At 41.5% G+C, this 24447-nt stretch overlaps 1 protein-coding gene across 2 annotated transcripts in view; it reads left to right on the forward strand.

The window, feature by feature from the left end:
- Positions 1 to 24447, forward strand: part of PLCD1 (phospholipase C delta 1) — a 157579-nt gene that overhangs the window by 42518 nt on the left and 90614 nt on the right. The window contains exon 1 of one of the 2 annotated variants that reach the window (XM_089673148.1): positions 13244 to 13480. The exons of the other annotated variant lie outside the window; for it this stretch is intronic. Coding sequence (XP_089529274.1) covers positions 13381 to 13480 — 100 coding nt within the window. The 5' untranslated portion in view covers positions 13244 to 13380. Of the gene's footprint in view, positions 1 to 13243; positions 13481 to 24447 lie in introns of those variants that run through there. 2 annotated transcript variants of the gene reach the window in all.

Below are 24447 nucleotides of genomic sequence, written 5' to 3' on the forward strand. Positions count from 1 at the left end.
CTTTGGAGAATATGGCTGTTTTTGCACAGTGTGGTCCAGTGATTATTGGACTAATCCAGAAAATTCTACACTGTATAATGATTGGGTCCTGGTGTGGAATTTAGTTGGGGGGACGGGGTCATAGTCCCAAAAAGGAACTGGAGTCAGTAATGGCATCCGTGTAAAAAGGGGATGCTAGAAAGCTACTTCAGAAAATGGACATTTTTATTGATTGTAGAAACCTTAATAAACACCAATGTGTTTCATGGCACTGAATGTTTTTTTTTTTCTTCAGGATTGGTGTAAAAGCCACTTTAAGAACAGCAGAGAGATCCATCTCTATGATTTGCACAATCATGTTTAATGTAATTGTTCAAGTATGTATGTATATATGTGTGTATGTATGTGCGTATATATATATATATACAGTCATGGCCGAAATTGTTGGCACCCTTGATATTTCTCCAGGAAATCATGTATTTCTCACGAAACGTATTGCATTAACACATGTTTTGCTATACACATGTTTATTCCCTTTGTGTGTATTGGGACAAAACAAAAAAAGGGAGGAAAGAAAGCAAATTCGACATAATGTCACACAAACCTCCAAAAATGGGCTGGACAAAAGTATTGGCACCCTTTCACAACTGCGGATAAATAAGAATGTTACAAGCATGTGATGCTCCTGTAAACTCACCTGGGGCAAGTAACAGGTGTGGGCAATATAGAAATCACACCTGAAAGCAGATAAAAAGGAGAGACGTTCACTTAACCTTTGCATTGTGTGTCTGTCTGTGCCACACTAAGCATGGACAACAGAAAGAGGAGACGAGAACTGTCTGAGGACCTGAGAACCAAAATTGTGGCAAAATATCAACAATCTCAAGGTTACAAGTCCATCTCCAGAGAACTAGATTTGCCTTTGTCCACAGTGCGCAACATTATCAAGAAGTTTGCAACCCATGGCACTGTAGCTAATCTCCCTGGTCGTGGACGGATGAGGAAAATTAATGAAAGATTGCAACGCAGAATAGTCCGGATGGTGGATAAGCAGCCCCAAACATGTTCCAAAGACATTCAAGCTGTCCTGCAGGCTCAGGGAGCATCAGTGTCAGCGCGAACTATCCGTCGACATTTAAATGAAATGAAACGCTATGGCAGGAGACCCAGGAGGACCCCACTGCTGACACAGAGACATAAAAAAGCAAGACTACAGTTTGCCAAAATGTACTTGAGTAAGCCAAAAGCCTTCTGGGAAAACGTCTTGTGGACAGATGAGACCAAGATAGAGCTTTTCGGTAAAGCACATCATTCTACTGTTTACCGAAAACGGAATGAGGCCTACAAAGAACAAAACACAGTACCTACGGTAAAATATGGTGGAGGTTCAATGATGTTTTGGGGTTGTTTTGCTGCCTCTGGCACTGGGTGCCTTGACTGTGTGCAAGGCATCATGAAATCTGAGGATTACCAAAGGATTTTGGGTCGCACTGTAGGGCCCAGTGTCAGAAAGCTGGGTTTGCGTCCAAGATCCTGGGTCTTCCAGCAGGACAATGACCCCAAACATACGTCAAAAAGCACTCAGAAATGGATGGCAAAGAAGCGCTGGAGAGTTCTGAAGTGGCCAGCAATGAGCCCAGATCTAAATCCCATTGAACACCTGTGGAGAGATCTTAAAATTGCTGTTGGGAAAAGGTGTCCTTCCAATAAGAGAGACCTGGAGCTGTTTGCAAAGGAAGAGTGGTCCAAAATTCCGGGTGAGAGGTGTCAGAAGCTTATTGATGGTTATAGGAAGCGACTGATTTCAGTTATGTTTTCCAAAGGGTGTGCAACCAAATATTAAGTTAAGGGTGCCAATACTTTTGTCCAGCCCATTTTTGGGGTTTTGTGTGACATTATGTCATATTTGCTTTTCTGCCTCTGTTTTATATTTGTTCCAATACATACAAAGGGAATAAACATGTGTATAGCAAAACATGTGTTAATGCAATACCTTTTTTGTGTGAAATACTTGATTTTCAGGAAAAATATCAAGGGTGCCAACAATTTCGGCCATGACTGTATATATATATATATATATATATATATATATATATATATATGTATGTATATATATATATATGTATATATATATATATATATATATATATATATATATATATATATGTGTGTGTATATATATATGTGTATATATGTGTGTGTGTGTGTGTGTGTGTATGTATGTATGTATGTATGTATGTATGTGTATATATGTGTATATATATATATATATATATATATATATATATATATATATATCTATATATATATATCAATAAGAATTTAAATCAGAAATATGCAGAAGACACATTCTGGTGTGTGTCCTAAAGCTCTATAGTTCACACAGGGAAATGGAACACATTACCTATAATGTGGCTCTGTATGGGCTTCTAATAAACCCATCTGGGTAACCTGAGTTGACCTGCTCATGTTTGCTGTAGCCATCAAATTTACAGCAGATCTGTAGCACAGCAGGATATGTCCATCAATGATAATGTACAGAAATACCAGAATTTTCTAAACACTAATGTATAGAACAATGCAGACCGATACTGACACTGCACAGAGCTGTTTGTAAACCAGGAAGTCTTACACTGTATAGCTTACTGTAGTCTTTGATTTGTGACCTGTTTTGGGGACCGTAAGCATTTAATTTTGTTTGGCCCTTAACTACTCTGGGGTAAAAAGAATACATAGGAACTTGTGTAACAGCAAGACAAGCATTCAGCCAATATCATAATTATTCCAGTCTAACTTGATGGCAACATAGCTCTCCCAAGATTGCTGCCTGGCTGCCAAAAGAAAGTGGTGTTTCTGTGAACATGATTTGGGTGTGTCTGTATGGTACTGATTCTGTTTAACGGGGGGGATTTAAAGTTAGTTGTTGGGGGATCCTGCACTGGCTAGACTGAATTTTTGTTTTTAGGGTTTACTTACACAGCTGCTTCTGGACCAGCAAGGTCAGTAGGACTCTCTGACGTTAGAAGTACTAATGTAAGAAGTCATTTTCACTCCCCCCCCAATTTGTAATTGAAGTTGTATATCACTTGCTCCTAAATCCAGTTTGTTTCAAAAAGCTTTTATCAGTTGAGTATTACACAAACCACCAAGCCTTAGTCATAGAGAATCATAGGAATTGGGGGGCCTTCCTGCAGGTAGACCAAGCATAGCAAAGGCAATGTTGTAGGATCACCGTTCTGAAATGGGGTGATAATTTCCTGTTCATTGCTATAAGAAATGCAGGCACTTTTTCGCATACTTTCATACACAAGGCCCAGTGTTTAAAGGGTAACTCCACTTTTGGTGCAAAAAATAACCATCCCCTCAGGGTGATCAGTGTATACCTCCCTTTTCTTGGCACCAAACAAAAAGCTGTTGATTTCACCATGTATTTTGGGTACTGATTCTAAATAGGAGGGACTGGTTTATTACAATTAGCTGGTGCACGCTCAATGTTCTGCTGAGAAAAGCTGCAGGGTCTTCATCCATTTTTATAGGTATTTTAACCTTTTTATAGAGTATCTCACCAAAACTAAAATTTCTATTGCTAGGGATGCCTAAAATTTCACTCATAACTTAGTGCACTCTTGTTTTTTCTTATATTTATAATCCAATATGCCCTTTAAAAAGATCAGTACCAAAAGGGGCTGCTGACCTTATTCTGAATGGGTTTTTTTTTTTGCCATGGGCTTTTTCAGTTCTCAGTTCAGGGCTGCTTACCCCAGTATTGCTGATAACATATCTCAATATATCTAAAAATCTGCAAATACCAGAATGTAGCCAAGGAAAGCTTTAAATATTTCATATACTGGTAATTGACAACTGAGGGGGTAGCTGGGCTTTTATGTAAAAGTACATATCTCATTTAAATCTGCCTCCTTTTTAAATCCTGCTCAGCAATTCCTACACTGGGTGTGGAAGGAATGGAACCAGGAACCAATCAGCCTCTGCGGAGTAAGCATGCAGAGTGCAGGAGAGAGCAGAGTCAAGACTTTGCAGCAAACGATTGGCTGTGATTCCTGACTGCATAAGCAGAACTAAATATGCAAAATACTCGCCTCCATATCAACCATGCGACTGTTAGATCCCTGGCTGGCAGCTGTTGTCTTTACCCTGGGCTTATTCTGGGTGGTAGGTTCTCAGCTTCTTGATCTTCTCTTTTTTTTTTTTTTTTTTTTTGGTTCAAGTTCATCTGTAATAGATGAGAGCTGTTAACAGATTTAATATATTGAGATTTTTCAAGATCCCCCACACAGGGAAGATTTTTATAGAAAACCTTTTTATAATCCATATATGCAGATAGTAAATGCAAATCTCTGGCGCGTGTTACTGCAACTCTTTGAAAACGCATTAGTTGTTTCCTTGTATTAGTAGCAATGTGTGTCTATTGTGTTAGGACAAATGAGTTAAAGTAAACCTTCCCTTCAAACACCTTGCTTATAAACAGGCTAAAGGGGTAGGCAGAGGAGGCTTCTGCCTTTTTGGCGCTTCAGTAGGACTAGGTGCAAAAAATGCAGGACCTGTGGTCTATGCTGCAAAAGATGTTTCAGCTCATGGTGGGATTGCCCTTTGGTCTTGAGTGCTAAAGGACCTTGCCCAGGGCACTGTGTACGAGCATTGGAGAGTAAAGCTGACCATAGATGGATCGAATCTCAGCTGGTTCAGCAGGGACCGGATGAGATTTGATCCATCTATAGGCAGGCTGGTTGTACTGAAGTTGATACATTGATCGACTGCAGTACAACGAGCCTGACAGGTGTTTTTTCATTTGATTACTGCCAGTGGTCTTAGACACCAGCAGTGATTGTTGTAGTTTAAAAACTGGGAATCTTCCTGTCGGCAGAATACAATAGCTTTGCGGAAGGGGTTCCCCATCAACACTGAATGATCAGTGGGGGGGAATCTAAGCACTTTTCTTTCCTACAACTATAGGTTGCAAGAAAGAAAATTTGCTAATGTGTGGTCTGCCTAAAGGAGAAGTACATCCAAGGCTCTATTTGCAGTTCGTTCAGCACTCCTGTGACCCGTTTTCAGCTGAAAGCGGGCTGAATCTCAGCCAGACTGTAAAGTTGGAATCCACTCCAGTGTCTGGAGTGGCACCTGGCTCAGCCTGTCAGTGATCCGCTCTCTGCTCAGAGTGGCTGCGAGAACTCGGTGATCAGTGGTCATATGATCGCTGAGTTCTCACACTTAGAGCCGGCAGGGGACAGATGCAACATCGGAACAATGCTTCATCCACCTAGATAAGTATAATTGGAGGGGGAATCCAAACTCCTATTTCCCTTTTTAAGGCTCTTGGGTGATGAGCCAATATTGAATCTTATAAGACTGGATAGAGAAGGCCAAGCTCTAGATCCAAGAAGCTGGTTTCATATTTGTACTGCAGTGTGCCTGCAGAATTGGGAAATCTGTCAGTAAATTGGAAAATAGACCTGATGTGCTATGTGCTGTCCTTTTTTTTTGGCTATTTTAGAACTTTTTTTTCCGCTTTAGCTTCCCAGTAAAAGAAAGTTGCAATAAGAAAGGCATGTGATTGACATTCTTCTGTAAATGTTGATTGCCTGGTTGGTTATAGGAAAAAATGAAAAATCTGCAGTGATAATAAAATGTAAGGGGGTGTTCTACAGTGTATCCACTAGGTGGCAGTGTTCACTCTAGCTACTACTATCTAGTTTACTTTTGGAACAATTTACACATAAAACATGCAACACTGGCCCTCAAAATAAATAAATGTATGAACACGTGAACTCCATATTGGCACTGGTTCCAGAATGGGAGGAAAAAACACTGTTTTAGTACTGATCAAAATGTCAGCATTTTCAATGTGGGCAGTAGAGTGGCTTAGTGGTTACCACTTCTGCCTTGCAGCACTGGAGTCATCAGCTTTAAATCTGAACTACAATGCTACTTGCATGGAGGTTGCATGTTCTTGCTGTACTTGTGTGAGTTTGTTCCCGTACTGCAAAGACATGTTGGCAGATTAATGGCTGCTGTCTAAATTTACACTAGTATGTTTGTGAGTTAGGGACATTTTAGATTGTAAGCTCCTTGAGTGCAGAGACTGATGTGAATGTACAATACTATATATGTGAAAGCTGTCAATGCTATATGTAATGTAATAAATGTTGGTTTTGGGAGGGATATTTGATGTTCAATACAACTCGTGCTTACAGATACATCTGTTTATGTTTGTCTATTCAGCAAGTCTATTTATAAAACAAATACAAATATTAATGTTGTATTATAGTGGCACTAAATGAAATCATTGTTCCCTAAAAATCAGTTATACACACCCACTACTTACTGGCCCTGTAACATATCTTTCATGAAATAATTTGTTACTGTTTTCCTGACTCCTTGTAATGTCCCCCCCCCCCCCCCCCATAAGCGATCGAGACTCTCCTTTTTTCCACTCCCTTTCCTTTTGTTTGGAAAAGGCAGTGCACGTTAGCTGAGGACAAGTGCACTGCTCTATGCACACGACAAATCCTATAGTCCATTTTGGGAGCGAGCAAGAGAGGGTGGCTACGTTCCTACATACAGGATTAACTTAAAGTGGAGCTCCACCCAGAAGGTGAAGTTCCGCTTTAAGGACTGCTCCCCATTAAGGATTGGCACCTTTGGGGGGCAGGGGGGAGCGGGTACCCGAATTTGACAGGTACCCACTCCCACTTCTGGTCTGATCGCCTAAGCAAGCAGAAGGTGTCATCCCTCCCTCCCTGTAGTCTTTTGGGACACGTGACAGGTCCCAGAAGACTAGAGGACCATTCGTGCAGCTCTACTTGCGCATGCGCAGTGGGTACCTGGCTGTGAAGCTGCAAGCTGTCACAGCCAGGTGCCCACACTGAAGATGCCAGCCACACTGAATACAGGATGGCCAGTAAAACGGGCTGCGAGGGACAGGTAAGTGGCTGTTTTTTAAAAGTCAGCGGCTACAGTTTTTGGAGCTGCTGACTTTTATTTTTTGACAGGGTGAGTGGAACTCCATTTTAAGCCAGCCATAGATGGTTCGAATATAGGCCAGTTCAGCAGGGACCAGCCAAGATTCGAGCCATGTATGGGCAGGCTGAATGTACCCTAAGTTAATCGATCAATAAACTTTGGTACAACCAGCCTGCTGGATTTTACATGTGATTATCGCTAGCCTAGTGGCTGTTATAGACACTAGCAATAATCGCTGTGCTCTGCTGGCAGGGACAGCAGTGGCTCGGCGGGAGAGATACCCCTGTCAACACTGCCTGTGTTGATGGGGGAACTAAGTGAATTTTTCTAAAATCTATGGTTGCAGGAAAGAAATTCACTCCATCAATGGCCAATCTTAGACACCTTTTTGCAGGACACTGGATCACAGCAGCAAAAAAGGAAACCTAACTAGAAGGGTGCTACAGTTAGTACATTAGCTACCTAACCTCAGTACATTTTTAAGATAATCATGTTTTTGGTGCCCTTATGTATCAAACAGGTATGTCAAAGAATTCACAGTGCGGCTCTTAAGTGATCACTCCTGTTCCTCGGCATATCCCTGCTTTGCATATGAGAATGTGAAAAAAGCACTTATTTCATGTTGCAACAGATTTTAATACATCTGTCAATGGATCAGCTTGAAGCAGTGAAGAGGATGGGCAGAGGCACACTTTTTTTTTTTTTTTTTTTTTTTTTTTTAGGGTGTCAGGTTCTGGACTGCACACGTGGCTAATCAGAGGTGTGTGCAACCATACGGTTGTCATTGTGTCAGTTGTACATATGTCAAGAAGGTTGTGTAAGAAGTAATGGGATGCCTGGTAACATCCCTCCCCATGTAACAATAGTGAGGTTAGACCAAACCCAAACTATGTGATGAGGATTGGGGAGGAGTACTGAACACATGTCACCCTGATTTTGTTCAACACTTTCAAGTGGGCAAAAAATGTCAGATTTCAATCTCATGTCTGTGTTTAAGTAGCCATGCTTAAGACATATTTGAGAAAAAAGCAGAAGTTATATGGAATGCAGAGACATAATAAACAGTTCTCCATCTACAGTTTTGTCCCTGCCATAGATGGTACCATTGTAAAATAGTCTGATATGCAGCTGACAAATACACATCTGTGGGGCTGGGTTATCTCCTCTTACCATCACAACTATTAAGGAATATTTAACAGTCATTTATGAGTGCCAGGGATTGTGCCAAATTAGATTGAATTTGCTGTTCAAGTGATCTCAACTATGCAATGAACTATACTTAGTGTTACTAAACCCACAACCGTAAAATCAGTCTGTATATGCAGTAAAGCATGCTTGTTATACTCACTGTGGAACCTAAGGGGTTAATCCTCCACATTGTGTTAAAAACGCTGTTTAATACTGACTTTTCTGATCCTCCACTCCTTCCAGTGCCCCCCTCTTATCTCCTGATGAGACATATATATTGTGTGGAGTCACTCTGCACATGCTCAGTTTGTTGCGTATTGCTAGAGAGGTTTTTTTTTTTTTTTTTTAAACATTTCACGGAGCACTCTTCAAGCCATCATCCGAAAATGGAAAGCATATGGCACAACTGCAAACCAACTAAGACCTAAACTGACAGGCTGGGCAAGGAGAGCATTAATCAGAGAAATGGCCAAGAGGCCCATGGTAACTCTGGAGGAGATGAAGGGATCCACAGCTCAGGTGGGAGAATCTGTCCACAGGACAACTATTAGTCATGCACTCCAAAAAAAAATCTGGCCTTTATGGAAGTGCGGTAAGAAGACAACCATTGTTGAAAGCCATAAGTCCAGTTTGCAGTGTGCGAGAAGCTATGTGGGGCACACAGCAAACATGTGGAAGAAGGTGCTCTGGTCAAATGAGATGAAAATCTAACTTTTTGGCATAAAAGCAAAACACTATGTGTGGTGGAAAACTAACACTGCATATCACCCTGAACACATCATCCCCACCGTGAAACATGGTGGTGGCAGCATTATGTTGTGGGGATGCTTATCTTCAGCAGGGACAGGGAAGCTGTTGAGAGTTGATGGGAAGATGGATGAGCCAAATACAGGGCAATCTTAGAAGAAAACCTGTTAGAGTCTGCAAAAGACTTGAGACTGGGATGGTTTCACCTTCCAACAGGACAACGACCCTAAACATACAGCCAGATCTACAAAGGCATGGTTTAGATCAAAGCATATTCATGTGTTAGAAGGGCCCAGTCACAGTCCAGACCTAAATCCAGTTGAGAATCTGTGGCAAGACTTGAAAATTGCTGTTCACAGATGCTCTCCATCCAATCTGACAGAGCTTGAGCTATTTTGCAAAGAAGAATGGGCAAAAATGTTACTCTAGATGTGCAAAGCTGGTGGAGACATCCCCAAAAAGACTTGCAGCTGTAATTGCAGCAAAAAGTGGTTCTACAAAGTATTGACTGAGGGGGGCTGAATACAAATGACCGCCACACTTTTCACATATTTATTTGTAAAAAAAGTTTGAAAACCATTTATCATTTTCCTCCCACTTCACAAATATATGTGCCACTTTTGTGTTTTTGGTCTAGCACATAAAATCCCAATAAAATAAATTTACGTTTTTGGTTGTAACATGACAAAATGTGGAAAATGTCATGAATACTTTTTCAAGGCACTGTATGTTATTGAATGAGTGTGCATGGCATCGCACTGTACAGTACTATATAGTATTATATAGCACTGCATAAAACTGTATGATAGTGCTGTATAATATTTTATAGTATTGTATTGTGCTCTGTGGTATTGTTTAACAAACCTCCCACTTTCCTGAGATGAAAAGGAGAGATGCACAAAAAAAGAATTAACAAAGGGAAATATGCAAGTTTTTTTTTTTGTGGTGTAAATGTTGGTGCATTTTCCATGCTATGAAGTTCTACAGGTGAAACTGAAAAAATTAGAATATCGTGCAAAAGTTCATTTATTTCAGTAATGCAACTTAAAAGGTGAAACTAATATATGAGATAGACTCAATACATGCAAAGCAAGATAGTTCAAGCCATGATTTGTCATAATTGTGATGATTATGGCTTACAGCTCATGAAAACCCCAAATCCACAATCTCAGAAAATTAGAATATTACATGCAATCAATAAAACAAGGATTGTACATAGAACAATATCGGACCTCTGAAAAGTATAAGCATGCATATGTACTCAGTACTTGGTTTGGGCCCCTTTTGCAGCAATTACTGCCTCAATTCGGCGTGGCATGGAAGCTATCAGCCTGTGGCACTGCTGAGGTGTTATGGAAGACCAGGATGCTTCAATAGGTCAGGAAGGTCAGGCAGTTGGATTTTAATGGGGGGCAGGTGGGAGGTATGGGATTAGTACTCCTCTCCATGATCACAGATTGGTTCATCAAGATCTGTATACTGCTCTGATCACTATCGCCACACACTGTCACTGTATAGTATACTGTCACTGATCACAGTACACTGTCACTTATCGCTGTTACCATACACTGTTGCTGATAACTGATACTATACATTGTTGCTGATTACTTTCACTATACACTTTCACTATACGCTGGCCACTGTCACTATTACAGTGAAGGAAATAAGTATTTGATCCCCTGCTGATTTTGAATGTTTGCCCACTCAGAAAGAAATGATCAGTCTAAAAATCGAATGTTCGGTGTATTTTAACACTGAGAGACATAATAGCAACAAAAAATTCAAAAGAAATGCATGTCTAACAAATTATGCACTGATTTGCATGTTCATGAGGGAAGAAGTATTTTATCCCCTATAATTCAGCAGGATTTCTGGCTGCCAGGTGTCTTTCATACAGGTAACAAGCTGAGATTAGAAGCAGTCTCTTAAAGGGAGTTGGACCGGGCTACCAAACTATCGCCAAGCAGCTTGATGAGAAGGTGACAACAGTTAGTGCAATCATTTACAAATGGAAGAAACCCAAAACAACTGTCAGTCTCCCTAGGTCTGGTGCACCATGCAAGATCTCACCTCGTGGAGTGTCAATGATCATGAGAACAGTGAGGAATCATCCCAGAACTACACGTGAGGATCTTGTCAATGATCTCCAGGCAGCTGGGACCACAGTCACCAAGAAAACAATTGGTAACACACTATGCCGACAAGGATTGAAATCTTGCAGTGCCTGCAAGGTCCCTCTGCTCAAGAAAGCACATGTCCAGGCCCGTCTGAAGTTTGCCAAGTAACATCTGAATGATGCAGAGGAGGGCTGGTTGAAAATGTTGTGGTCAGATGAGACCAAAACCGAGCTCTTTGGCATCAACTCAACTCGCTGTGTTTGGAGGAGGAGGAATGCTGCCTATGACCCCAAGAACACCATCCCAACTGTCAAACATGGTGGTGGAAACATTCTGCTTTGGGGATGTTTTCTGCTAAGGGACAGGACAACTGCACTGCATCAAAGGGACGATGGACGGGGCAATGTACCGTCATATCTTGGGTGAGAACCTTCTTTCCTCAGCCAGGGCATTGAAAATGGGTCATGGATGGGTGTTCCAGCATGACAATGACCCAAAACACAAGGCCAAGGCAACAAAGGAGTGGCTCAAGAAGAAGAACATTAAGGTCCTGGAGTGGCCTAGCCAGTCTCCAGACCTTAATTCGATTTGAAAATCTGTGGCGGGAGCTGAAAGTTCGAGTTTCCAAATGTCAGCCACCAAACCTTAATGACTTGGGGAGGATCTGCCAAGAGGAGTGGGCCAAAATCCCTCCTGAGATGTGGGCAAACCTGGTGGCCAACTACAGGAAATATCTGAGCTCTGTGATTGCCACCAAGTACTAAGTCATGTTTTGTGAAGGGGATCAAATATTTATTTCCCTCATGAACATGCAAATCAGTGCATAATTTGTTAGACATGCATTTCTTTTGAATTTTTTGTTGCTATTCTGTCTCTCAGTGTTACAATACACTTACCATTCGATTTTTAGACTGATCATCTCTTTGTGAGTGGGCGAACATTCAAAATCAGCAGGGGAGCAAATCCTTATTTCCTTCACTGTATACACTGTCACTGATCACTAGATACTGTCACTGATCACTGTCACTATTAGACCCTGTCACTGTCACTATTAGACCCTGTCACTGTCACTATTAGACCCTGTCACTGATCACTGTCACTATTCTACACTGTCACTAATCACTGTCCCTATTCTACACTGTCACTAATCACTGTCACTATTAGACAGGGTCACTGTCACTATTAGACCCTGTCACTGTCACTATTAGACCCTGTCACTGATCACTGTCACTATTCTACACTGTCACTAATCACTGTCACTATTGGACACGATCACTGTCACTGATCACTGTCACTATTCTACACTGTCACTGATCACTGTCACTATTCTACACTGTCACTAATCACTGTCACTATTAGACACGATCACTGTCACTGATCACTGTCACTATTAGACCCTGTCACTGTCACTATTAGACCCTGTCACTGTCACTATTAGACCCTGTCACTGTCACTATTAGACCCTGTCACTGATCACTGTCACTATTCTACACTGTCACTAATCACTGTCACTATTAGACAGGGTCACTGATCACTGTCACTATTAGACAGGGTCACTGATCACTGTCACTATTAGACAGGGTCACTGATCACTGTCACTATTAGACCCTGTCACTGTCACTATTAGACCCTGTCACTGTCACTATTAGACCCTGTCACTGTCACTATTAGACCCTGTCACTGATCACTGTCACTATTCTACACTGTCACTAATCACTGTCACTATTAGACAGGGTCACTAATCACTGTCACTATTAGACAGGGTCACTAATCACTGTCACTATTAGACAGGGTCACTAATCACTGTCACTATTAGACAGGGTCACTGATCACTGTCACTATTAGACCCTGTCACTGATCACTGTCACTATTCTACATGGTCACTGATCACTGTCACTATTCTACACTGTCACTGATCACTGTCACTATTCTACACGGTCACTGATCACTGTCACTATTCTACACGGTCACTGATCACTTGATGCTGTCAATTTGTATACACTGTCACTGATCACTGTCAGTATACTCCGCCATGAGAACACATTCACACCATCAGGCTCTGTAATCGGTCACAAGTCTTCTCTCCCCAAAACTTTTCACCAGTTACAATCCTCCCTTTTACAAACGAGCAAACAAAGAAAAAAAAACAAAATAAAAATAAGAGATCCCACTTTCCCCCTTAGCAGAGTTTCCTTGTGCTGTGTACAGTCCCTCCCCCTCCTCCTCCCCAGTCCTCCTCCCTCCTCCAGTCCGGGCTCTCCCTGTCACCCCTCCGGATCACTGTGCTCAGTATTGGGGGTGACAGTGGAGGATCGGGGAATCTTGGTGCCGGATCGGGGGGTGGGAGCTCCATGATCGGCCGATCAGCATGCAGTGTATCCGCAGACAGCCGTCCCGGAGCAAGTCCCAGGAACAGATCTTGCAGGAGACCAGCCGCAGAGTCAGCCACATCAACAGCACCCGGCTGGGTAAGAGATCTCCCGGGGGGGACTCTGAAGATTCTTTATTATCCGTGTGTGCGATGATCGGTGTGCTGTCCGTAAGAACTTCTCCTGAGTGTCAGATCATATCTCCCTCCCCTCCTCCATAGAGTGCCTGTACACCTCTCCTGCCCCCTCCTTCCAGGACCTCCACTTACTATCCTCCCCCTCCCTCCTCTGTCCATGGAAGAAGGGATCCTCATTTCTCATCTTCACTAATCTGACAGTATTCTGATTTATGTGTATTGTGGATGATCATGTACCAGCAGACAATAATATATACATGGGGAGAACCTGGGATATGGAGGGATTGGTGACTTCTGTGACAATGTGTAAATAAATAATATAAATTTAAAAAAAATATATATATATCTCAGGCCAGTTTCTGCATAAGAATATTGGGTCAAGGCAATGTACCATCTCCAATATATATATATTTATATCTGACAAGTTGCCCTAGGGCTTGTTTTTATCATTTTAGCTTTTCTTTGTTTTACAGATCTGAAAACATCAATATAGTCCATGAGCCTAGTTTACACTTGCAGTTTGGGGTGGTAAAAAAAGGCAGTTGGGCTATGTTTTATATGTCCTAGCAAAATAAGAATGCTGGGGGGGGGGGGAGAAGCTGTCTGTGCCCTAGCAACAAAACAATGCTAGGGGGGAGGCTGTCTGTGCCCTAGCAACAAAAGAATGCTGGGGGGGGGGGAGAAGCTGTCCTTTGTCCTAGCAACAATAGAATGTTGGGGGGGAGATGCCGTCTGTGCCCTAGCAACAAAAGGATGGAGGGGGGGGGGGAGGAGACGCTGTCTGTGCCCTAGCAACAAAAGGATGGAGGGGGGGGGAGAGGCTTTCTGTGCCCTAGCAACAAAAGAATGCTGGGCGGGGGGGGGGGGGGGGGCAGTGTCCGAACAACAAAAGAATGCTAGGAGGTTGAAGCTGTCTGTCCTAGCAACAAAATAATGCTGAGGGGGAGAGGCTGTCTGTGTCCTAGCAACAGGAGGGCCTAGGCAGGGAAAAGCTGTATGTGTCCTAGCGACAGGACAAAAGGTGGAATGAGCTGTCTATGTCCTAGCAACAGAAGGATCCCAGGTAGTAGGAGCCATCTGCATCCTAGCAACAGAAGGACACAAGGTGGGAAGAAGGATGTTTACGCTGTTGCGTTGTATACATGTAAACTTTGCTCCAATGTCACATGCACTTCCCATACAGGATCTTACTGCCAGCAAGATCCTGCATACTGTTTGTGGTGTTTTCATACAACCGTATGCATGTACCCTTGATCTGTTTGATCTTGTTTCCAGTTAATCGCTTGTTAAAATTGCAAAACTGGTGCTAGCATAGCCAGTGTAATTCTCTTAATTTATTAGCAGGCCACCTATAAAGAGTTGGCCACAGAGAGATCTTTCTGACAATTGTCAATAGATCTTGAGGCTTCACTTTTTTGTGCACTTTAAGGTTAATGTGTTACTAAACCCAGGACCCTGCACTCACTATATCTGGTCTCCCCAGGACCCTGCACTCACTATATCTGGTCTCCCCAGGACCCTGCACTCACTATATCTGGTCTCCCCAGGACCCTGCACTCACTATATCTGGTCTCCCCAGGACCCTGCACTCACTATATCTGGTCTCCCCAGGACCCTGCACTCACTATATCTGGGCTCCCCAGGATCCTGCACTCACTGTATCTGGTCTCCCCAGGATCCTGCACTCACTGTATCTGGTCTCCCCAGGATCCTGCACTCACTATATCTGGTCTCCCCAGGACCCTGCACTCACTATATCTGGTCTCCCCAGGACCCTGCACTCACTGTATCTGGTCTCCCCAGGATCCTACACTCACTGTATCTGGTCTCCCCAGGACCCTTCATTCACTATATCTGGTCTCCCCAGGACCCTTCATTCACTATATCTGGTCTCCCCAGGACCCTGCATTCACTATATCTGGTCTCCCCAGGATCCTGCACTCACTATATCTGGTCTCCCCAGGACCCTGCATTCACTTTATTTGGTCTCCCACAGTGCACACAACATGGAAATGCAATTATTTTAGTAAATATAAACTGCTAAATACCTTTTTTTTCAACAGCCGTTAGAGCAGTCTTGTGACTTCTATCAGTGTTCAGAAGATCACTGGTTAAAGCATGTAGGATAGATTTTTCATTCTCCCTTGTCCTATGAGGTTGCATAACCCCTGACCCTCTGTTCTGATTGGTCATGTGCTGATCACATGCACTGTCCCTAAGAAAAAAAAATCTAGCAATACACACCAAACTGAGGATGAGCAGCTTGCCCCCAAGGCTCTGTTCTAGCAGCAGATGGATTCAGGACAGTAGAAGAAGGGGGATCAAAGAAGACCGGATCAAACAGCCGTTTTGCACAATGCAGAGTATTAACCCCTTAGGTTCCACAGTGAGTATAACCAGCATGCTTTAATGCATATACAGACTGATTTTACTGTTGTGGGTTTAGTAACACTTTTAGTTAATCTATTCATTTCAGTGGTCTGCCAATTCATCAGTGTGGACAAAAAAACCTTACCTGCAACTTTTTTTTTTTTTGTGATGTAGTACACCACAGCCAACAGTAGTAGTGTTTTGAGGTGTGCTTCAGCAAAAGTGCATTGGGAAGCCATTCAAAATAATGGCACCGAGCTCACCAACCTAAGTAATGTGTTCTCACAACCCAGTGGTGTGCAAGGGGCCCTGCATGTCGAAGCACTTTTTATGTAGACTGTTACATACACGTCAAAACCTAAAAAAAAAACAGGAATAATAGTACCCCATCATTGGAGTCGATGGAAAAATGCTGCATCATTGGTGTCAGTGGAAGAAATGGTGCTTCCTTGTTGGTGTCAGGTGGAGGAACAGTACCCCAAAGGACGAATAAAGGCTAGCAAAGGGCCATAGTTTGGTGACCACTGCTTTAGGTAGTAAGAACTGACACTTTTTGATGGAGGGCTGAACTGTCCTATAGCTGACAGCACACAGGAACAAATTGGAGGCAAAATGATGCAGACAGGTAGAGGCCCTGAGGTATAGCATTTTGGGCAAAGTACTTTATCTCACTGAATGGATATTATCAAAGGCTTCTATTCCTAGCAGCATATATGCCTCATGAAGCCAGCACACCAGGATAAGGATACAGACCATGTTCTGATCCATGCATCAGTCCTGCACTGATGTTTACCGTACTCTGTGATGTGGTTGTAGATCTTCAGTCACCATCATGTCTTTGATTTGAACAGGCTGCCTGCACATGGCTGAATGGAATACCTGTGCATTCCACATTTATTTGATTACAGGTACTTATATAGTGCTGTCAATTTACAGTGCGTTACATATATAGAACATTCATATCAGTCCCTAACCCTTAAGGGGAGTATAATCTAAGGTCCCTAAGCAGGTGGTGCTGTGGCTGGGATTTGAACCAATGACCCTAGTGCTGCTAGGTGGAAGTGATAACCCTTTATTATTATTATTATACAGTATTTATAAAGCTCCAATGGTTCGCTCAGCCAGTGGAGGGATTAGCCATTGTCATGCCCAGTGGGTGCATGGATCAGTACACCCATGTGAAGGAGACCTTAAATGCAGTGCACCTGTAGGTATCGGCCCTCATTTGAAGCAGTTTTGCTTTCCAGGAAAATGTTAGATGGTGTTTTTGTTTGTCAGCCTGGCTTTAATCCTTGGAGGAAATATGCATCTAAAACACCAGAGATTAATTACTGTATCTTCCTGCTCTTATATTGTACATCTACGTTCTATCTATGGCTTTTTTTTTTTTTTGCTATATAAAGGGGCAAGGCCATCCAGCATTGATATTTCAATTCTAAGTGGATTGTATTGAGAAAAATCATCCGCTCTGTAGTTTTACATGGAGTGTCCCTCCTCATGCTGCATTTATTGTCATTACATGACTGTGGTTACCTTTAGATCTAATCCATCACTTGGCTCCATATGTATTGAGGGCAACATCCTCTAATCCCTTTGGATAGCTGGATATTTTAAAGGCCGATTCCAGTTTGAGTGTCTTTTTATCCCTGAACTGTAGCACCATATAGCAGCAAAAAAAGACTTGCTGCAGGAGACCGTGCTGGAAATTGGGTGAGTATTGCAGTGTTTTTTATTTTAGTCTAACAAAGCTTGGCAAATGAAAAGAAGAACATTGACTTGTTACAAAGCAGGGCAATTCGGACTGATGATATGATTTTAAATAATTGTACACGTGGAGGTTGCATAACTCAGTAAATATAGGTGACTGAAGTTTAAATGTTGACTTTTTGAGTCTCCTTTTCAAATCTGCTATACTGTAACAAGGACACCCATCACAATCAAATAAAAAATCCTGTGTCTATGTAAACATTAAAGAAAATACAAAGTGCAAAGTTGATATTTCAGGGGCCTAGTCCTTTTTGATCAGTCTATGCAGTTCAGCTCTGTTCAGCTACCAGAAGGAGAAGCAGAATATTCTTATGTAACTTTTATGAATTGTTCAAAGCCTAGCTTACATAGGGCTATGGACTGTCCCTGTGTGACAGTGCTGGAGGTTGGTGATTGGTGCAGCACTGTCACATGCTCCTCCATACTTGGAGGTATTTTCTTTCCTCCCAGTACCAGAACTGAGCTGTAGGTGGGTGAAAGAAAGATGAGTGCTGTTGTGGAGAGGATGTTACTGTAAACCTGTTTTGACCTGAATTTGCAAACAAAGGTTTGCTTCAAGGACAATACATATCAGCAGCTAAGTGCTATTATTAGTGGCATATCCTAAATACAAGTGAAGTGCATGTGTCCTGTGCAGTATATTGGCAACATGCTAGTAATTGTGATCATCACTTGTAATGTAATATATTTCCATTTTGTTCTACACAGTAAAAAAAAAACCAATCATGCTCAAGCAACTGTTTAGCATGGCAAAAACATGATTTCAAATGATCAAATATATCTCTCATACACTATTTAAATGTCTCCAATGAGCATTGGACTAGTCTCATTTGTTGTAATTGCCATATTTACTGCCAAAGTCGAAGTCTAAACTTGTCCCATATTTAGGGCCTTTTTTACAGAAGATTCAAGGAATACTGAAGAAAGAATTGCTTTGAAATACATATAAGGCATGCAGCCTACTTATCCAGGCATATTTGTAGTTTACCAGGCTATGCTTAATTGTCTAATCTACAATAATCTGGCACTCTCACCAGTTTCTTTGACATGAAAATTATATTCAAGCATACTTTTTCCGGTTCAGTGTAGCCCCCTTGATGTCCCTAAGGCTGCGTTTTACAGCTGGGCATTTTTATATATTTTATAAAATGTCAAACCTATAAATGGCTGTATAGTATGCATGGCCACATGAACCTGTCTTAGGCTCTGTTTACATATGGGCGCTTTGTATCACGGACAGCAATCAACACGATTCTGCCCATGATCCCAAAACGATGTGCAAAAATGACAAATCGCACAGTGCGTGTTCAGGTGCCGTTCCTTCTCAGTGGCATTAAAATGCTGTGATTGTCGCACAATAAATCTCGCAGTTGCACAAACTTTGTGACACGTTTTGGGTGACACGCTTCATGCAGTGCTGTTTGGCGAATTGCAGTGTGAATTATCGCTCAACAACCACGGAAGAACCGCATCCCGTTTTTTAGGTGCCATTGAAAATGAATAGCACCTGAACATGCATGGTGCAATTTTTTTTGTCATTTTTTTTGCACAGCGTTTTGGGATCGTGGGCAGAATTGTGGCGATTTTCTGTCCATGAAACAAAATGCCCAGATGTGAACAGAGCCTAAGACAGGTTCATGAGGTCATGCATACTCAGGCATTTATAGGTTTAGAAGAGGAGTGTAAACAGGCTGAAAAAATAACAATCACTTGCACGTTCAGGAGAGTAGTGTTTGGGCAAAAAACACTGAACGTGCCTAAATGCCTGTAAATATGTCAAAACGTAGCTAAACACTAGGTGTGTTTTAGAACTTAAGTGTTGGTTAATTAAATTTAATAAGTTAATATTCTGACCAAGGGAATGAATGCTTGCCAAAGCACTTGATGCGTCTAAATGTGCCTAAATGCATTTGCAAAATGTGGCTTTAGGCGTATTTTTTAAGCTGTTTTTTTTTCCTCACTTGAAGCCCAGACATCCAGGCGAGGTTAAGAAAAAAAAAAAAAGAAACATCCTGTGTGCATGAGTCCTTCCAAACAATTTTTTGGAAAATAAATTCTACACTGTCTGTCCATCCAAATATTTAAAAACCCGGGACTTGATGGGTCCATGGGGTTTATAATTCTTAATTGTATTTACTGCCTTATAAGGCTCAGCAGTTGGTAAACTCTGTATATAGTATTTCACTTCCTCGGACATTCTTGGATAATTGTTTCATTTCACTGCCTTCAGAAGCTTTTCATTGACCAAAGAAAAATTATTATTTATTATAGGTTTAATGCAGGGATTTTTCTTTAAGCAGGAACAAGGGAGAACGCAATTCCAAGACCTCCAGCTCTGAATGTATGTTATGGCAAGGGGTGCTGGGGTGTGCTGGAGGGTCTATTGATGCTGGCTGCTGGGGGATCTATTGCTGTGGGGATCGTATAGTTGCTGGGGAGGTCTACTGTTTTGGGGATGGGGTCTTTTGTTGCTTGGGAATCAATTGTTTCTGGAAGGTGTCTACTGTTGAGGGAGAGGTCTATGGTTACTGACTGCTGGAGAGTCTATTGAAGGGTCTACTTGGTTTTGTTTTCTCTCAAAGGGGTGGTACTGGGAGGTAGGTAGGGGGGTGGAACCAAGGAAGAGTTTGGTAGGGGCAGAGACCAGGGGTGAGTAACTGCGCCTATTCTCTGAGGGGAAAAAAAGCCCCGGTTTAATGCAATGTAAAACCGAATCCATTAAATTTATCAAATACAAAAACATGCTTTTTTTTTTTTTTACTTTTTACATAATGTGCAGAAGAATAGCTAAAAAAGCAGATAAAAGATATTTGTGCTCCCTCAAAAATCAAACCCCCAAATCCTGTATATTGTATGTGGAAACCGTTGCCAGTTACAGCAACAAATGGATGATGTTTTCTGCCGCAATGTAATATGTGCCCATGCCAGTAGATTTGAGTTGACAAAAACTGTATGATCTGGCTTTTTTAAGCTGGATCAAATTATGATTTCAAGTTTGTGGCTTGAGCTGGCCAGCTGCCCACTTTCATAGGGGGGGGAGGCGGCGCAGGCATTGGATTGACAGTTTGGAAAACTTGTCCCAATATGTAATTTTCTTACTGTAATAAGCCAATGCCAGCTCTTGGTTCTACCACGCAAGTGGCTTTTAATCTCAGCTAGCGTGAACTTGCCCCAAGGGTGGACAGATTATGTCTGATTTTTCTTGTGTCGCCATGTGTCTTCATTAGAAGAGGGCAGTCCCTGATCATCTATCTGGTGTCACAGAGCAAAAATACTCAAAAATGACTTCTTACTTTGACAGTGGTTTCCTGCTGTATTATTAAAACAGACCTAGAAACAAGCATATATAATCACCTGTTATGGTAGAAGTGGGGGGCTGCCATTGCTGACCTCCTGAAAATAGGTTTTCCAACTTTTATGCTGACCCTCCAGTTTTATACTTAACCAAGTCACTGGCCAAGAACAAATATGTGGGTCATGAGTGTCAGAAAAGCCAGACATTAATGGGACTAAGAGAGCCAGTATGACAACCAGGCAACTAACATTTTTAAAAAGAAAGGTAAAAAATGGCAGGCTCCATGGTGGGTTCCCCCGAGAGGGGAGTCTTTCATGCCAGAGATAGACACACGCACACACAGGATGCTCCCTCTCCTGCATGGGAACTATGTTACATTCCGGAATATGGGTTGAGAAGAAGAAAACAATGGAGGCGAAGTTGTGCCGGTCCTTTTTTTCTCTCTAAAATTCAAACTGTCGTAATTAAAGGGAACCTGTCAACCAATTTAAACAAGGAAAGTTAAATTATTTACCATAAAGTACCTATTATTGCATATATGTTCCAGTAAAACTTCTCTGGGAATCCTTCTGTCTACACCATGTCCAATTACTGTGCCCATAAAAGGCCATGATGTTATCCCAATGGAGAGGGTATGGCAATTTGAGGAGGTTAGCCTCACAGTTTAAGACTAAGCCTAGCTCTTCAAGCGGAACTAAACCTTCCCATCTTATTTTCAGCCAAGAAATCTGCCATCTTAGCCTCTGTTTGATGTGCTACTGCCATGGTGCTACAGAAATGATCAGTGTTGACACCAGCCATTTGATGGTTTGACAGTTTGGTTGAGAGCATAAGCAAATGTAACAGTTATTATTCCCAACATGCCGTAAATGTAACTGTTGTTTTTTTTTTAAGCCGTTAGATCGATGGGTTTAGTTCCACTTTCAGAACATTGTCTTTGTTGACAAACCGTAATTTGTCACAATTTGATAATTTGTTTTTTGAAACAAATTTAGGATTTACTTATTTTACTTATAAAGATTTCCAAGTTAAGAACCGTTAACTCTGCCTTACGCAGTCAATCAGAATCGAAGTCTGAATTCGAAAATGACATATCCAATCTGATTGTTTTATTGAAAGCTATGGACCTTAACATGCCAAATGTATCATATATAATATATATTTTATACATACACACACGTGTGTGTGTGTGTATGTATGTGTGTGTGTGTGTGTGTGTGTATATATGTGTATATATGTGTATATGTATGTATGTATATATATATATATATATATATATATATATATATATATATATATATATATATATATATATATATATATATATACGTGTGTGTATGTATGTGTGTATATGTGTGTGTGTGTGTATATATATATATATATATATATATATATATATATATATATTAGTGGGGATCGAAAGTTTGGGCACCCCAGCTAAAAATTTGTATTAATGTGCATAAAGAAGCCAAGGAAAGATGGAAAAATCTCCAAAAGGCATCTAATTACAGATTAGACATTCTTATAATATGTCAACAAAAGTTAGATTTTATTTCCATCATTTACACTTTCAAAATAACAGAAAACAAAAAAATGGCGTCTGCAAAAGTTTAGGCACCCTGCAGAGTTAATATCTTGTACTGCCCCCTTTGGCAAGTATCACAGCTTGTAAACGCTTTTTGCAGCCAGCCAAGAGTCTTTCAATTCTTGTTTGAGGTATCTTTGCCCATTCTTCCTTACAAAAGTCTTCCAGTTCTTTGAGATTTCTGGGCTGTCTGTCACGCACTGCTCTTTTAAGGTCTATCCATAGATTTTCAATTATGTTGAGGTCAGGAGATTGTGAAGGCCATGGCAAAACCTTCAGTTTACGCCTCTTGATGTAATCCCCCGTGGATTTCGAGGTGTGTTTAGGATTATTATCCATTTGTAGAAGCCATCCTCTCTTTAACTTCTGCTTTTTCACAGATGGCATCAAGTTACCATCCAAAATTTGCTGAAATTTTATTGAATCCATTTTTCTTTCTACTCGTGAGATGTTCCCTGTGCCACTGGCTGCAACACAACCCCAAAGCATGATTGATCCAAGCCCATGCTTAACAGTTGGACAGAGGTTCTTTTCATTAAATTCTGTGCCCCTTCTTCTCCAAACGTACCTTTGCTCATTCCGGCCAAAAAGTTCAATTTTAACCTCATCGGTCCACAGAACTTGTTTCCAAAATACATCAGGCTTGTCTATATGTTTATTTGCAAAGTTCAAACGATGATTTTTGTGGTGAGGACGTAGAAGAGGTTTTCTTCTGATGACTCTTCCATGAAGACCATATTTGTACAAGTATCTCTTTATAGTGGAATAGTGTACCACAACTCCAGTGTCTGCCAGATCTTTCTGGAGGGATCGTGCAGTCAAACGTGGGTTTTGAATAGTTTTTCTCACAATCCTGCGAGCTGTTCTGTCTGATATTTTTCTTGGTCTTCCAGATCTTGCTTTAACTTCCACTGTTCCTGATGACTGCCATTTCTTAATTACATTCCGAACAGAGGATATTGACATCTGAAAACGCTTTGCTATCTTCTTATAGCCTTCTCCAGCTTTGTGAGGGTCAACTATTTTCAGTTTCAGTTTTCTAGACAACTGCTTAGAAGAACCCATGGTGCTGATTGTTGGGGCAAGGTCAGGTGAGTCTGGGCATTTAAAACTTTTGAGATTGACATAACCTGCTCTTCCCAGACAATGATTGAGAACAATCCATGACACTGGCAGGTCTCAGCTTTGCAAAGGGGGCAGTGCATGCTATAAATTCTGCAGGGTGCCCAAACTTTTGCAGACACCATTTTTTTGTTTTCTATTTTTTTGAAAGTGTAAATGATGGAAATAAAATCTAACTTTTGTTGACATATTATAAGAATGTCTAATCTGTAATTTGATGCCTTTTGGAGATTTTTCCATCTTTCCTTGGCTTCTTTATGCACATTAATACAAATTTTTAGCTGGGGTGCCCAAACTTTCGATCCCCACTGTGTATGTGTGTGTGTATGTGTATATATATATATGTGTGTGTGTGTGTGTGTGTGTGTATATGTGTGTATATATATATGTATGTTCTATTAAGGGAAATGCACTATATTGCCAAAAGTATTGGGGTGCCTGCCTTTACATGCACATGAACTTTAATGGCATCCCGGTCTTAGTCCATAGGGTTCAATATTGAGTTGGCCAACCCTTTGCAGCTATAACCGCTTCAACTCTTCTGGGAAGGCTGTCCACAAGGTTTAGTAGTGTGTCTATGGGAATGTTTGACCATTCTTCCAGAAGCGCATTTGTGAGGTCAGACACTGATGTTGGACAAGAAGGCCTGGCTCACAGTCTCAGTTCTAATTCGTCCCAAAGGTGTTCTGTTGGGTTGAGGTCAGGACTCTGTGCAGGCCAGTCAAGTTCCTTCACCCCAAACCATGTCTTTATGGACCTTGCGTTATGCACTTGTGCGCAGTCATGTTGG

This window comes from Staurois parvus, unplaced genomic scaffold (genome assembly GCF_062004578.1).
Source record: "Staurois parvus isolate SC_StPar_1 unplaced genomic scaffold, SC_StPar_1.0 ptg000136l, whole genome shotgun sequence".
NCBI classification, from domain to species: domain Eukaryota; kingdom Metazoa; phylum Chordata; class Amphibia; order Anura; family Ranidae; genus Staurois; species Staurois parvus.